This window comes from Neomonachus schauinslandi, chromosome 5 (genome assembly GCF_002201575.2).
Source record: "Neomonachus schauinslandi chromosome 5, ASM220157v2, whole genome shotgun sequence".
Classification (NCBI taxonomy): domain Eukaryota; kingdom Metazoa; phylum Chordata; class Mammalia; order Carnivora; family Phocidae; genus Neomonachus; species Neomonachus schauinslandi.
The window spans coordinates 49,480,871-49,498,442 of record NC_058407.1 but is presented as its reverse complement, the minus strand read 5'-3'; the positions used below and the strand labels follow the sequence as shown (position 1 = coordinate 49,498,442).

Here is a 17,572-nt window from a genome sequence, read left to right as displayed (position 1 = left end):
TTCTATGATGTATGTTTGGGTCAATAAGGAAAACTATCAAATGGACACACCAGAATTTTCTTCCATAGTACCAGAAAAAAGTCAAAACATTTCATTAAAAATAAAACAGAGAAAATCTTACTTTCAAAAGTTTTAAGGGATATTAAAAAGTGCATATATTTTTATTCATTTTATTTTTTCAGAGAGAGAGTGCGAGTGTGGTGGGGTGGGGCAGAGGGAGAGGGAGAGAGAGAGAGAATCTTTTTTTTTTTTTAAAGATTTTATTTATTTATTTGAGACAGAGAGAATGAGATACAGAGAGCATGAGAGGGAGGAGGGTCAGAGGGAGAAGCAGACTCCCTGCCGAGCAGGGAGCCCGATGCGGGACTCGATCCAGGGACTCCAGGATCATGACCTGAGCCGAAGGCAGTCGCTTAACCAACTGAGCCACCCAGGCGCCCGAGAGAGAGAATCTTAAGCAGGCTCCATGCTCAGAGCAGAGTCTAACTCCATCTGACGATCCTGAGATCATGACCTGAGATCATGAGCTGAAACCAAGAGTAAAGATGCCTAACCGACTGAGCAAGCCAGGCACCCCTAAAAAGTGCATATACTTCTTTTTTTTCTCCAAATTCCTGGTTTAATAAGGACTTGTTTATTTTGAGAAAAAAGGGTCCCAAACATCAGGCTGTTCACAAAAATAACCCACAGTATCAACTTTTGAAAACAAATCTTAAGACTATTACACTATTTTTCTAGAGGATGCATTTGACATGCCAACTCTGATTCACAAAAGTACATTGTTACATTTGTGTTGAACAGCCCCACATAGCACTCTTATGTGGGGTATAACACACATACCTCTAACTCAGAGCTGCTCTCAGGTGCTATTCAACTAATGCGATTGCCTCTGGAGTTAGGGAAGCAACTACTGAGCTCATGTATGAATGAATGGAAAGAACTGTACTCCCTGCATAACAAGAGATTATTTTGGAGACAACTGATAAAAACCACACATCCTTTTTATTGTTAAGTCATAAAGAGGTATCAAAATTAAAAGCAAAAACTACAGGGTAAGACTTAACATAACTACTAGGAGCGTCAAAGGAAGTGAAAATGGGACTAGGCGCAGGGCAATATGAATTAATGAACATGGGAAGGACAAGGATGGGGAGAACAGTGAGCATGTGCTGAAGAAGATACTAGGGGAGAGGATCTGGTGAAAATTTTGATCTTCGACAAAAGCCTAGGTAAAGAAATAATGGGACAACATTTCTAAACCCCACTATGTGCTTAAGAGTCATCCTCGCCATTGGCGCTGTCTCTGTCATCCTCTCCTTCCTCAGCCTCTTTTTCATCATCCTTGATCAACTCCAGCTGGTCATCCCCCCGATCTTCATTATCATCATCATCCAGTAGGTTCCCCTCCTCAGCAGAGTCATCTGCACCCCCCTCAGACTCCATCTTCACATTAGTCTCATCTTTCTTCAGGGAGCTGCTGCTCTGCTCCTCTTCTGACTTATCATTCTTCATCTCTACTCCTTGTTTGCTCTGTTCTTTCTCAATTTTTCCCAGGCTTTCCAGTAGAGAATCCACTTTTTGTTTTATCTGGGTCAACTCCTTCTTAATGGTCTGAAGGTCATTGCCTTTCAACTTTCCAGAATTGGAAGCAGATCCTCGCTGTCCACTCTTAGAATTGAAGCCACTTTTGCCCCTTAGTGAGGTGTTTCCTGATACACGCTGGTGTTTTGAAGGAACTACAGCCTGAGCAATAGCAGGAGGAGGAGGAGGAACAAGCGCTGGGTAACGATACATCCTGTCATAATAATCTCGTTGAAAGTCATAGTCCAAGTCCAAAGAGGAGCCGTACATCTCCGCTGCAGATCACTTCACATCTGCTTTTCCTCAGTTCACTTTTGGCTCTGCGGCCAGATTAATACCTAAAACCTGGCCAGCAATCATTCTGCCATCCTCTCCTGCCACAGCGGCCAGAGCATTTCTCTCATTAACATACTGAACGAAGGCAAAGCCCTTATGAACAGAGCAACCAACAATTTTGCCGTATTTTGAGAAGATCGCCTCCACATCAGATTTCTTGACCACAAGAGTACTGAGATTCCCAATGAATACACGGGAGTTCATGGAGCGAGGATCTGTCTTGTTGGTTAAGATTGCTGGCCATTTTCTTTGATGATAAGGTTCCTCACAAAGCCGAAAAATGTAGCTGAAGATCAAAAAAATCTCACAGGAGGGAGAAGGGAGAAGAGATCCGATTCTGAATCTCCTACTCCCGAGTTCTACGTGGAGAAGCCAACTGCTGGTCGAGGTCGACAATGCAGCCAAGCCGCTCAGTCTTCGTCTCTTCACAAAATGAGTGCATATACTTTTTAAAAGGTAGTTAGCTCCATCAACTTTTATCTTTCCCATTGTATAGATCTTTAAATGTTTTTAAGTGGTAGGCTAGAATATCAAGCCTGGAATTCTACAATGCTCCCAGAATGCCCTTGGTCCACTCATTCTTCCATATTTTTGGTTGTGAGTCCCAGTGGTCAATAAAAAGTTCTTTCACAGGCATTTTTTATTCCAAAGCTACCTTTCATTTGGCTCCATATCTAATGTTTTATTTTCAGGACTGACATTAAAACTAGTCCCCAGGAAGGGAGGTCTTCCACAAATCTTCTCTGCATTTGTTTAGGGAGGGAGATACAGGAGCTTAATTGATCAAAAGGGAGTCATGGAAGGATGAAATACTTTGCAGAGGCACATGCTAATGGAAGTGCACCAACTGCTAGGACCCACTGCTTACAGAAGCATCATAAACTGGTGAGCTGATGGAAATGCAAAGCTGTAAAGTAATAGCCAAATCTACTTTTTTTTCCCCCCCAAATGAGGGGCATCTTCTAAATAGGAAGTTAGAGTACCATTTGATATAATTCATGGCATAAGACAGCTTTGGAGTAAATTCACACCCTGTCCTTTTCCTCTCCCTTTCTCTCAGTTCTTCATTATCAATCTTTCAGCAGGGTTTAGATTTCAGCATTGGCACCAGTAGACAGAATTGGAAACAAGTGCGTTCTGCAAATCACGGATTGCTCCCACATTGTAATTCCATCCTCGTTCATCAGACACAGATTCCCCGTTGCTGCTACGCTTAAAGTCAATTCTCTGTCATTACAACTGTAATTTTTCACTTATTTCAGGAGTTTATTTTGTGCAAACCTTTGGGAAGCCTCCCTCATTGGAGGTGGCTCAGATGGAACAGGAATTTGCATGGAGAACCAAGCGGTCACTTTCTTTATCAGCACCGTCATCTTATTCTAATGCCAACCCTTAGACTGCTGTGATGATGTTGGGGCCAAACTTGTTAAGGGACAAGGCCATCTATCACCATTATTTGGAAATCTCATCTAGCAAAGGATTTATGATCTGCTCATTTCAGAGGAGATTAAAAAAAATACCAACGATTGAAAAAAGCATGTTTGCTGATGCATGAAAATGACATCGATTTCCCAGGAGACCTGGGGCTGACTACACTCATAGTCAGCCACATCACCTTGCCAGTGTGGAGAGGGTTTGTCCGAGACCACTGAGCGCCACAGCTAAGAGGTATTGGAAGGGTGGTCGGTACCCAGAGCACCACCAAACAGTCAGAACAGCACAGCAGCTGAGAGTGCGGGCTCTGGAACCAAACCGCCTGGGCTTGCATACAGGATATGGGCTAAGGCAAGTGACTAAATAACTTTGTGCCTCCGTTTCCCTAGCTCTTTATAAGATTGTTATAAGGATTAAATGAGTTAAGACTTGTGCCTAGAAGCCCCTAGAACAGTACCTGATGCACAGCAAATGCTACCTAAATATCTGTAAAACCAATAATCACCTACCTCACAGGGTTGTTGAGATGCTCAAAGGAGCTGCTGTAAATAAAGTACTCAGAACAGTTCATGGGACAGAGTAGGTCCTGGAGTGTCAGCCATTGCTATTATGAATGTTGTTATTACAATAATAACATTAGTTAGTAGTGACTGTCGTACTAGGATTCCCTAGCATGGCATGTGTCTCCACCCCAAGAGAGCCAGGCCTCGAGCTTATCAATCAGAGGCTGTCAAACTGGCAGCTCAAGGGTCACATAGGGACTAGAGGTACATCCATTTTGCCTGAGCTGTTTATTTTTTTATTTTTATTATTTTTTTAAATTTTATTTATTTATTTGACAGAAAGAGGCAGAGAGCACAAGCAGGGGGGAGTAGCAGACAGAGGAAGAGGGAGAAGCAGACTCCCTGCTGAGCAGGGAGCCTGATGTGGGGCTCCATGCTAGGACCCCGGGATCATGTCCTGAGCCGAAGGCAGACACTTAACCTACTGAGCCACCCAGGCGCCCCTGAGCTGTTTAAAACATTAACTCGTCGTACACTCCAGAAATTTCTGCAGTTCATTTACAATTATGGATTTGCGGGTTCTTTGGAAAACTCCAGAGGTCATGCCACTCTGGGCCTGCATTCCTGCATGGCAACTCTCAGCAGGGGCTGAGCAATGGCTGCCTGTTTAGGTATTTGGGACATAGGTTAGGCAGCTTACCTCACTCCCCACCAGGTTTAGTCCATGCACCATGCTATCTGCCCAGTCCTTGAAGGCACTTGTGTTTGCTGTCCCCACCTCTCCCAGAATCTATTCTAGGCCTCCATGGGTGATATGCCCTCAGACAGAATGTGTTTTTAATGGTCCTGACCCCAACTGAAACTCTGATGAATGTTAGGGAAACTGCCCACTAAAACACACACAAATTCATATGCTTGCCACATATGATAATCTAGGGGGACTATGGACCCCCTGAAGCCCACTCTCAGAGAAATTATTCCCAGATTTAAGAGTTTATTCATAAACAAGAAAATTCCATTAATCTTCATCCTCACTTAGGTTACTATTTTATCTCACAATGTTGCAAGGGCGAGGACATGATTAAAATAAAGTCATGCAGGGGCACAAAGTGAAGGACAAGGCAAAATGCTTTGAAGGGACAAATTTGGTGCTCGATTCGGTCTCAGTGACATTTTACAACTTTAGAATAAAAATATCATACGGGCTTGCTATCTCCTTTCACTTCCTAAGCACTTCTCGACTCCTTCACCTTTCCCCCACATCTCACAGCCAGGGTCAATGGCAGCCTGAATGGTACCACAGTGAGCCGGAGGCAGCCCTTTCTCAAGAGATCTTACTGCCATCTGCTGGCAGAAAAGTGCCATACTAAGTGTGTGTGGTCATCATGTCTATGAGAAGGGCTCCCCACCCCAGACCAGGGGTCCTTGAGTAGTATGCAGCTGCACAAGGGTTTCCAGCATGATTTGCTTCGTTGGCATCCTTGACATGGACTGATCGGTACTACAAAAGGCTGTTATCCAGCAGAGGCAGCAGATAGCAGTGCTTACAAACGTTGTTGTTTTGAGTTCTCAAAAACTTCCTATTAGAACTACCCTTAGGCAGGCTTAATGGAGAGCTGCAAAAATAGAACAGAGTTTCCACATATCCGTTACCCACACTCCTCCAAGGAGTTTTGTTTTTGTAGCCCTAAAAGCCACGGTTTCAATCATGATTCTGACCAGATCTTGGCAGATGGGCACAGCGCCAGCGCACAGAAAATGCTCGATATGTATTACATGTCGTTGCTACTATCCGCTAGCGTGGTTCTCTTGAACTATAAATGAAAATAATAAAAATATTACGTGTAAGGACTATATTAAGTTATATGTAAATTATTAAGCACAATGCTTGTCACAGAGTAACACTAATTTTTGCTGATAATGGTGGCGATATTAACTGTTGTGATTATTTCTGTGATTTCATATCTCCCTCAACCGCTTAGCTGGTACCCAGTTTCCTAGTAATCACTACTAATGAGATGCTTCCGTATTCCAGGAGGTAGATGACGGTGGCCAAGTCCTGGATGAGCACACTGGGCATCCCAGAAGCTAAGGGCAGAACCAACTCCAGGATGAGTGTATGACTAATGGGGACCTTCTATTTTTGTATCTTTCCTGAGAACTGACACCTCTCTGGAGCACCGAAGTGTTCCTGGTTGTTGTTGTTTTAATTTCATAAAAGAAAAGCAACTCCTGGGGCGCCTGCGTGGCTCGGTCGTTAGGAGTCTGCCTTCGGCTCCGGTCGTGATCCTGGGGTCCTGGGATGGAGCCCCGTGTCAGGCTCTCTGCTCAGTGGGAGGCCTGCTTCTCCCTCTTCCACTCCCCTGCTTGTGTTCCCTCTCTTGCTGTCTCTCTGTCAAATAAATAAATAAATAAATAAATAAATAAATAAATAAATAAAATCTTTAAAAAAAAAGGAAAAGCAACTCCTTTTTAAAATAAGGGAGGCGGGGCGCCTGGGTGGCTCAGTTGGTTAAGCGACTGCCTTCGGCTCAGGTCATGATCCTGGATTCCCGGGATCGAGTCCCGCATCGGGCTCCTTGCTCAGCGAGGAGTCTGCTTCTCCCTCTGACCCTCCCCCCCTCATGTTGTCTCTCTCTCTCATTCTCTCTCTCTCAAATAAATAAAAAATTTAAAAAAAATAAATAAATAAGGGAGGAAGGCTTTCCACTCCCACTTCCAAATCATCTGTCCCTAATCAAGTCGTAAGGACCTTTGGCTCCCCGTGCAGTGAGGTGTGTTAGATTTTCCACCAGAGAAGTGAGCAGTATAAAAGGTCCTGGTTCCATGAGAGACGATGGACTCTGAAAAACAAACTGAGGGTTCTAGAGGGGAGGGGGTGGGAGGATGGGTTAGCCTGGTGGTGGGTATTAAGGAGGGCACGTTCTGCATGGAGCACTGGGTGTTATGCACAAACAATGAATCATGGAACACTACATCTAAAACTAATGATGCAATGTATGGGGATTAACATAAGAATAAAAATAAATAAATAAATAAAAATAAAAGGTCCTGGTTCCTAGAACACGCGCTGACTTTCTAGCACAGAGAAGGTGGGCAGGGCATGTGTGAGGAGGAGCCTTGCTCTTAGAAGTGAAGACACTTTGCTTAAAGCACTCCTAAACTGCTGACACAGTGTGCAAAGTAAGCTTCTTCTTTACAGCATCTGTTTATATAAATTCTCACCAGGTGGCCAACTCTTCCCCTTTGCTCTCAGCAACAGTGTGGAGGACAGAGAACACCTGTTCCCAAAATGGACTGATTAGCCCGAGGTTGGCATACACAGCACAGACTTGGGGCCACACGTGGGGAGGAGATCCTGCCACCTTGTCAGCGGTTGGCTCTGCTTCTCCTCTTGGCTCTAGTCCATGTCCACTGCGAAGGGGATTGATCCATGGGCATAAGTCTGAAAGACCTTGCTAGGCATGTGGGAGTTTATTCTATCCCAAACTGCTACTTTGTGCAGTTACTAGTCTAAAGGCAAATGTTTCAAGCACAGGGTAGGGTACTGGAAGGACAAAATCTACATGATGATCCTTGACTTTGAGGAGCTCCCTGGGGGGTTAATGACTACAATAGAAAGGAATGGAAATACCATTAAATGAATGCCTTTCCTGGAATGTAATTTACATTTGCAGGATTACTTTAAACACGTAACAATAATTCAAGGGGATATGGGTTATATTAGAACTATCAACAGAATGCTGTGGAAGCAAAAAAGAGGCAACAAAATAGTGAGGTGAATGGGCAAGGAAAGTGTGAGTAAGTTTTTCAGAGGAGATGGCGCCGAAGCTTGATCTTGAAGGGATAAGCAGAAGCTTGTCCGTGGACGAGAAGGCAAATATTCCAGGCAGGAGAAACAGCATGCAGCATGGGGCAGATGGGAACAAAGCTTGAAAGAAATGGAAAGAACTAAGTGAAGAGAAAAGCAAATTACAATTTAGCTAATGAATTTGGGGGAAGCTAATCATGAGCAAAGTTACTATTATCTCAAAACACCATTTTCTTACGAGGACAACACATCACCACATTTCCCATATATGGGGCTCTGTTCAAATATAGGGTTCTTCCATACTCAGGAATGGTCCCTCCACCCAGGGGGCATACAGAAATACTAGGGAACCCATTCAGCTTTCTAAATCTACAGAAAGCTCTAGCTTTGCATGCTCCTTGTCATTTTTAAAATTTGTTTTCTGATGAGTAAGATGCAAGCCTAAAGTCGAATACTAATCTAAACATTATTATGGATGAAGTAATAAAGAAGAAATTCTACCAGTTCTTTATTCCCAATAGCCATAAAGGTCAGAGGACAAAAATAACATAACTTAGACAAATGCAGAATATACTCAATATGAAAACGACATTTAAAAATAATTACAGTTATAAAAATTTAGATCTGGGGGGATGTTAGGCAGCCTGCCCTAAGAGAACATGGCAGATGCTCAAAAAATACTTGTTAAATAATAATTGAATAATTATTCTACTTCAGTAGTTTAGAAACTGCCTCCTGGAGGTGGCTCTGGGTTCTGTAAACCCCAAAGTAATTTCTGTACAGCAATAAAGGTTTAAACTGCTATGTAGACAAGTTTGACCCAGTACCTGACATACAATGGTGCTTTATGAAAATTTGACAGTGAATAAATAAAGGAATAAGCAAAAACATTAATAAATAGAAGGATGGAGTTGTTTGAACATTACCAATTGTGAAATAAGAGAGTAAAATCCAAATGAAGAAGATAAAGACTGAGTTTCATTCTCTACTGACCTGCTTCAAACCTCACCTTTGCCATATCTTACTCTCCTTGGATCAGGAAAAGCATAAAAATGATCTCCTCACTTCAGAGGGATGTGGGAAAGATAAATAGGTTAATAATGTGCGAAGCTTCCGGAGTTCACTGGAGAGGGACGCTACTGGTATTAATTTCCTTATTATGAGCTTCTTGTGAAAACACACTCTCACACCATTAAACAAACTATTTTTGATGATATCTCAGATACCTTCATTTAGAAGAGGGACTGGGCTATGTGGCAATAGGGAAAATTGCCAGCAAAACAAACCTACCTGGTCCTCAGCCCTGGAGTCACCCAGGGCTCAGATTTGGGGCAATCACAAATTTAAGCCCTTCCTTTTGGTTGTGTGGTGAAGGGCTGGTAAGTGCAAGGTCAGCCTGCACTGAGCTGGTGGGAGGCAATGATAAGATAAATGCATCTTTCTCTGTCCACTGAAAGCCCTGATTTTGAACTCAATTCCAGGAAAGTAAGTGTGAAGAAGATGAAAAACAGTGGATTTGATTTTGAATGTTGCTGGGTTGTTTTGTTTTGTTTTGTTTTTTAATTTATAGGAAGTACTGACCCTATTCAAGCTACATTTCTCATGTCAACATTGCGGATGAGTTGATCTAATCATCAGATGCAAATCAAGACCCCTTCAGTAAAGGGAAATGGAATAAAAATAAAAGCCTATTGATCTTCTTATTATTGATCTGACCCATACATCTAGATTCTGGGTCCTAGAACTAGAAAACATTGTCAGTGCACAGAATTAAATAGAGAAAAGAATATCAAAAGCAATGGTTTCCACAATAGTTAAAATAACCAGAGATTAGAAGCATCAGAAAGAATGAAATTCATCACTAAACAAAACTCATCGATAAATGCCATCAGTTATGCAGGCTCATGAGATCTGTCTCAAAATTCTTCTCAATCACCATACTATCAATACACACATGGACTTGAATATGCACTGGAAAGAATGAAAATTTTACTTATCTACAACATCATATTCTTTATGAGAATGCCTGATATTTTAAAAACACAAATCATTATTGAAGAGTAAGGATTGTACTCCTACTTGTGCTATATTTTCAACACAGGAGATCAAAACTTGAAAATCCCATGATTCTCTCAATTCTACTTATGCAAAGCAGAAGATAACAGATTCTCCTCAAGATGGTTCCATTTCAACTCTCTTCTTTCTGTCAGTTTGACCACGTGTCTTCTAGTCTCCTAGCCTAGAAATCTAAGCATAAACATTTTCTCTTCTCTTGCTTGCATCCTCTGGAACTTTGCCATCACTAGAATCACAGAAAGTAAATACTCAGATTTGTATTGGGAGGGAATCCATTTAACTTCTGAGTCTTTGTTTCCTCATTTGTTCAGGGATGATGATAATTATCTTCCTCCTACTTCCCAACCCGTTTTGCCTCCAGGACTGTCCTCCACCATCTCCCTTCCAGGGGTTTAGTAGGAGCCTACTGAACTTATTTGGTTTCTCAGGAAGTCCAAGAGAGGCTCAGTAAATGCCAACTGTTATCATCATCATCATCATCATCATCACCATCATCATCATCATCATCCATTGCTTGCTCTCCATTTTCACCACAGTCACTCCTAGTGCAGGCCCACTACACACTGGACTACCACATGCATTCAACAAGCACTCTGTGACTATATCCACCTGGCGCCATGAGCACTGGGTGCTGTGCAAAGGTAAGATAAGCCACAGTCCTTAGTCTTATGAAGATAAATCTAGTTAGTGTCCAAGATAGACACATATAGATGATTAAAGTGAAAAAATGCAGTAAGTTAGTTCTGATGGGCCCTGAGTGGCTCAATAGCTAACACTTCTTTATCCCTTTCCGAAGTCAGACACAAGAGAGATGCACAATAGAGTCAGGCAGATGGAAAGCAAAGCATCACCGCTGTAACCAAAAAACCCAATATTGGAGAATGTGGCTTAGTGTGAGAATCCAAAGGGCTGGCTAGCACCTTGTGAGTCAGACTGAACTAACACTGTCAATGAACACTGCTGAAGAACCACAGCCCCCTGCAGGAGACTGGGCCTGAAGAATGTAAGGCACGAAGTCAAGGTTCCAAAGAGAGGGGAGAGGGAGGAGTTTAAGACAGCACGCTCGATTTCCTACCCAAACGAACCCGATCCATCAGTCTGCCCCCTGTGAGGGAGCCAGCCAGGGGAGAGTCATGCAGCAAGGGGGCAGAAGCTTCCCACCTCCTGCTTGAGAAATATTAGCAACATGCACAGAATATTGCAGTGGCAGCAGAAGTGAGAACATCATCCAGGCTGCATGGGGCTCAGAGGAAATCAGAGCAAGACTCCTGGAGGAGTTTCAAAGAATAAGCAGGAGATAGGGAAAGGAGGGGAGAAGGGAGAAAGATGCTCCAGCAGAGGGAAGAGCATCAGTGAAGGCATGAATCCGAAAGCACGATGGCTGCTGAGACAACAAGCAGTTGCTGTTGCTGGAGCTCTAAGTTCAGCCTGGGAGTGGCAAGGAATGAAGCTGGGGAGGTAGGCAGGAAAGGGCAGGGCTCTGGAGAGCTCGGTGTGGTGTGTTATGGGGGGTGGACTTCATCACAGGTGATAGGAGCTGTTGAAGGCTTTCCATCAAGGCATGACATGGCCACATTTGTGCGTTTTAGGCAAACGACTCTGGTTGTTGTTGAGGATAGACTGGAGGGGGAAATCTCAGTTCATTCCGAAGGGTATTCAAATCTTTCTAGGATCCTGAAGTAAGATACTGCTGTCAGGGTCCAAGAGGAGAAGATGGATTTGAGAACTAATTTGGAAGTATGACTGACAGAACTTAGGAAATACTTTGCTGCCTGAGTCCTCCTGCCTCCAAGCTGCCATTTTTCCAACCCATTTTGAATCTTTCACAGGCTGTGTAAGGTCCTGCCATGTGCCAGGCACTGTACTACGTGATTGACCTTCATGTTCTTCCTCAGATTACGCCTATGATGTGGGTATGAATAACTCCTGTTTGGCAGAAGAGGAAACCGAGATTCAGAGAGATGAAATCTAAAAAGACCCAGTGAGTAGATGGAATTCACATCTAGGCAGTCTAATTCCAAAACGCGTGCAATGAACCAAAATGACTCTCCCCCGTTCAACACACATTCATACTGTCCTACTCTACTGCTGATATTCCCCAACGTCCTCCACGTACCAAAGTGCTCTCCCCGGTCTCCTCTGCCTTGCCCCACCCCATCCTCCTTTTTCATAGCTGCCTTATGGTATTCCCTACTCTGATGCTTTTCCACTGGGGGCTCCTTGAGCTACCTACTTTAATTATTCACCAACACACATTTTATTTTGTGAATAGGAAATATATGCATAAGGTAAGAAATTCAAACAATCTGATTAGAACACAATAAAAAGTAAGTCCTCTACCAGATCCTTTCTCCAGAAGCAACTACTGTTATCAACTTAAGGAATACTTGTGAAAAGACATATAAGACCAGCAGAACCATAAATAGACCAGCTTCAGGCTGCCCATAGGAAGGTTTCTCCAACTCCTGTCTTCACTGCTGTCTTTCTCCTATGGATGCCCCCTATTTATCCATAAAGCAGTGCCCCAGACTTTAGCACATAATTAACCTCAAGTTGTTTCATACATATTAGTCTTGTCTCCTTGAGGGCAGTGGCTGTTACACACCCATCAGAATGTTAGACACACAGTAGTTGTTCAATAAATACCTGCTGATTAATTAAACCTCCTTGAATTAACTTCATGCTAGCCTAAATGGTGTATTTCATGCAAACCTTTAACAGAACCCATTCACAAGCTTTTTTTACATGGTTACTTCTGCAATAGCTATCTACTTAATTGTTCATCAATCTCGTTTTAGAACTCCAACTGTACAAGTAGCCAGAAAAAAACATTATTATGGATGCTGACATTACAGTGAATGCAGTCATTTAAAAATCTAAATCTCAAGACATTCAAGTATCATACAGCTGGTCATGCAACACAAATTTCCAGTTCCATTCTGAGAAGTCTGGGTTGTAAATGCCGGGAAAACGGAGTACAGACTCCTCCTGCAGTACCCCAACAGGGGTGTTATTTCTGCCGTTTCTACCCATTTACATGAGGCTAAATTTTAAATTTTAGATGTTGGCCCTATTACATTCATGATACTGCATTAAAAGGAGATCACCAGGCTCATTTAATTACTCTTCAAGGGAATGAATCTCAGATAATCTGTCAAAGAAAGACCAACTGCTTCTTTTCACTGTCATTCAATGATGTTTTCATTTAATAGTGCTGTCGAATTACACTTTCCTCCCCTAATTTGGGATCTCTTATGCTAAATTCACTTCTTTTGTTCTCTTGACAGTTTCCAGTCATGGTTTAGATTCTGCTTTCAGGGTAGTAATTTTTGATCCTTATTTTTAACGACAGCAAAAATTCTATGAATGGGTTCATGTGGATGGTTTGCTCTATGCATTTTACAAGCCCAAAGAAAATTACATATCAGAGAAGGTACATATCCAATTACTAGGAAATGAGTTACAACAAAGTGGTCATATGAGGCAGGGTAATAAAGACAACCTCAATTAAAAGTCACTATAGCAAAGCAAAAAAGAGAGATACAATGCAATGCACATTAATAGCTTATTCAGAAGCTAAATACAGAGTAGGTGGTGGAAACATGAAGTTTCCTTCACGTGCAAGTTAATGAATCATCCTATTTAACAAGAGGTAGAGTGGGAAAGGGTGAGGGTCTCTTCTGAGATCAGGAGGAAGCAGTAGTTAAAGTTCAAGGAATAAAACAACTCTCAGTAACCTCGTGAAAAGTTATTTCAGACAATTCTTGTTAACTTCAGTCCGTTTTAAAGATACACCATGAGATGAATGAAGTGCAAGTGAGCACAGGCACACACTCATATCCTCATTTTGCTCCCATAAATATTATTGTGCCATAAATACTGTCTCCCATAAATTCCCCGTGCTGGTGAAAGACGCAGGTCCCACCTTCATGGAACCTTCAGGAAGTGGGCACCTAATTACATCGCAGTGGTGTGACTTCCAGGGGTAGAGCAGGCAACAGTGCTCGAAGCTCCAAGGAGGAGACCTAACAGTCTGCGGTAGTGGTGGGAATGGAGAGGGGAGGAAGTTGGGAGAAAGAGGAGCAGGTGAGGTTTCTGGGCATGAGCAAAAATATGGAACTTTGACAGAGACTGGCCTTCCTGGAGTATGAATGCAATTCAGTGAGGCTGAAGCTTGCTGAGTGTGTGAGTGTGTGTGCGAGTGTGGGTGTACATGTGTGAGAGCGTGGGTGTGCGTACACAGCGAGAAGCCTAGAGCTGAGGTGAACAGTAGTGGATGTCTATGGTCTTGTTAGATCCTTAAATCCTTCGACGAATCTGAACTTTACCCTGAAAGTCAGGAACTTCAGAAGGACTTTCGGGCAGCACAGTGGTGGGATCGTATTTGCTAGAAAGACAATCGGGGTGGGCGGCACCAGTGTGGTGGATGGATGGGAGAAGGCAGAGAAAGAGGAATCACGATCTGCTGGGAGGCTGAGGCAATAAGCCCCATGGTGGGTGAGGAGGCCCTGAACGAGGCACGGGCTAGGAAGGGGTAGGAAGAAGGTGAGCATCCGAGGAATATTAATGATGGACAAGTGATGGACGGATGCGAGGAGAGAGGAAGAGAAAAGTGCCCAGGATCTCCAGTCCGGGTTCCTGCTGGAGGAGGGAGCCACTCATGGGAGAGGAGATAAACCAGGAGGAGCACATGAAACAACACTACACACATGCAAAATTAAGAGTCTCACCTTTAAAGAAGAATGGGCTGGGAGCTTTTATGCCTATCAGACATTAAAGTATATTACAAATCTATAGTAATTAGAACCATTTGCAGGGAGAGAGGAAATGAGGAGTGATTGTTTCACAGTTTCTGTTTAGGACAATGAAAAAGATCTGGAAGAGGACAGTGGTGATGGCGGCACAGTATTGTGAATGTACTTAAGGCACTGAAACGGATGACTAAAAATGGTTAGAGTGATCAAAAAGCTCAAAAACCACATAACAAAGGTGTGAGGAGCACACATGTGTCAATGAAAAGGAATAGACAGATCTAAAGCAGATCCCAGTGTACAGAAGAATCCAGATGACAAAGGAAGGCTACGTCCACACCGAAGCGGTGGAGGGTGTAATTAGCTAACTCCCCTGAAAAATTCAATTTAGAGACATGGCAAAAACATCAAAATAAACTCCAGTTTGATAAGCATAGCATGTAAATAAAGAGCATAAAATATCTAGAGAAACATTTTATGTGAATATTTGATCTGTGGATTGGGAAGAACATTCAAAGCATAAAAGCAATGGAAAAAAAGTTATAAAGAAATGTCTATTATAAGAAAGAATTATAAAGAAAGATATCAACAAATTTTCATATTTAAAAAAATCTTACCATGAAAAGAATTAAAAGATAAGTCAGACCTGTAATGAATTTGACAGGAATACAAAAAAAGGTTAATATTATTCCATGAAGAACACATAGAAATGAATAAAAAGTTCACTTAGGTCCAAATAAAAAAATGGATAAAAGATATGAAGAAACAGTACAGTAAGGGACAAATGCCGACGTCCAATAAATGTATGAAAAACTCTTCAGCATCACAAATAATCCCAGAACTGTAAAACCGAACAATGAGATGTGATTCCCATCTATTAAATTAAGAGTTCTGCGATACTCATACGCACTCCGTGGTACATGCACACGCCTTGGTACCACAGGTGGGAGTTCAGTTGAGTACCACTTTTCCAGAGAGCTCCCTGCTGACCTGTAGCAAGAGCCTTAAAAATATCCCTTTCCCTCAATCCAGTAATTGCATCGTTGGGATCACACCTGAAGAAATATTTGGAAACACAGCCACGATTTTTGCGTATCATCATAGTCTCTCTCTTCTTTTCTTCCTACTTAAAAATAAAGGATGTGTTGCTAATCCTTTTGTTTGTAACACTTTTCCCCATTATTCCTTTAGATAATTCCTTCTTTTCCTCCGGGTCCCCTTGGCCCCTGACCACACAGCTCTCCCTGCCATACACTACCTTGGCATCCTGCAGCCCTCTTTATGCCCTGGTTATGCTGAGATAGCTTGTCTTCCTCTCTTATGATGTCTTGTCTAAATGATAAGCTCCATGGAGGTCTTCTTCTCTGGTATATATACCCATCACTCAAAGAGAGCCCGAAATACAAAGTACTTATGAATGAATGCATGAATGAATGATTGCTGAGAAAGAGGACTGTGATCATTTTTTCCTTTTTTCTCCAAGTTTCCCCAATTGTTTTATGTGACTTTTCAATTCAGACCCAGCTACAATCAAAGCTATTTAAAACAGCAGCCTTTCATTCAGTTCACCTAGTACATTATAAGTCAATATAAATAAATTGTGAAATACTACATAAGATTTAAAACTAATAAAACCATCTGCTTCTATTTGTTCTTAGCTTTTCAGGAGGGGAAAAATGAAAACAAACAGAACCACCTTGCTTGAGCTGGCTTGCTTGCTTGAGCTGGCTCCCCATGAATTAAGCTGTTCAAGTTGTGTCCACCCCGTGACCTCTGCCCCGTCCCCAAAGTCCTCACATGTTCTTAGAAACGTCCAACATTAGAACCTTCATGCCGCAGCTTCCAGACTGTAGCAGCTGCTCTCAGAGCTTCCTGGCTGTGTCATTTCGATTGTGAGATCTAAGGAATTATTTATTACTACTGCAGAAGGACACTCTTACTTTGACAAGTTAAAACACACCAAGTAGATGAGCAATGTGGATAAAAAACGTGCTTATACTCTGTCTCTAAAGCCTGATTAAAAATAGTACACACTCTTTCTTCTCTGAGTAGCAGCAATAGCCTTGTGATTGTACTGCCTGAACCAATCACCGATGTAAAAAAAAGCTGTGAGTGCACTGGTCTATTTAATGTCTTTGATGACCCTCTCTGAGCGCTAATGCGTCTTTTAAAAAGTGAGGGCTGGGGCACCTGGGTGGCTCAGTTGGTTAAGCGACTGCCTTCGGCTCAGGTCATGATCTCAGGGTCCTGGGATCGAGCCCCGCATCGGGCTCCCTGCTCGGCAGGAAGCCTGCTTCTCCCTTTCCCACTCCCCCTGCTTGTGTTCCCTCTCTCGCTGTCTCTCTCTGTGTCAAGTAAATAAATAAAATTTAAAAAAAAAAAAAAAAGTGAGGGCTTTTTGGAAGGTGGCAGGAAAAATGGCGGCATCCTCCTTCCTCCACCTTCTTCCTGCTTATTCCTCCTTTACCAGGTTGGAACTTGGTGAATGTCCCCATAAGCCAACCACTCCTAAAATACCTCTCAGTGCCCTGTAATGCTGATTATTGAAAAACCCCATGCATTTTTGCTAAAAATAGGGCTCCATCAGTTTTAACATGTTACATATCAATGTTATACTACAGAATATTACGCAAGTGAAATTAGTCAGTCATACCATACGATTTCACTCATGTGTGGAATATAAGAAACAAAGTAAACGATCATAGGGAGAAAAGAGAGAGGCAAACCAAGAAACAGACTCAGCTATAAAGAACAAATTGATGGTTACCAGAGGGAAGATGGGTAGGGGATGGGTGAAATAGATGATGGGATTAAGGGGCGCACTTGTGATGAGCACTGGGTGTTGTATGCAAGTGTCGAATCACTAAATTGTACACCTGAAACTAACTAACTGGAATTATGTTATGTTATGTTAACTAACTGGAATTTAAATAAAAGCTAAAAAAAAAAGTGCTAGTGTCATTAAAAGTAACTGAAAAGAAAAGTAACTTTGACACAGCCTACTATGCTAGGTTGTTTTTTTTTTTTCTTTTTTAATAAGACAGGACTATTCTAATTATGTGTAATACTGAATGTTAGTT

The 17,572-nt window shown here is 42.3% G+C and overlaps 2 protein-coding genes across 4 annotated transcripts in view; both read right to left on the bottom strand.

Annotated features, from left to right (window-relative positions):
- Window positions 1-17,572, bottom strand: part of GRIP1 (glutamate receptor interacting protein 1) — a 391,246-nt gene that overhangs the window by 277,073 nt on the left and 96,601 nt on the right. The window lies entirely within an intron of this gene.
- Window positions 611-2,003, bottom strand: LOC110570572 (heterogeneous nuclear ribonucleoprotein C-like). Its single transcript, XM_044915374.1, has one exon. The coding sequence runs from the start codon at window positions 1,849-1,851 to the stop codon at window positions 1,273-1,275; it is 579 nt and encodes a 192-aa protein (XP_044771309.1). The 5' UTR covers window positions 1,852-2,003; the 3' UTR covers window positions 611-1,272.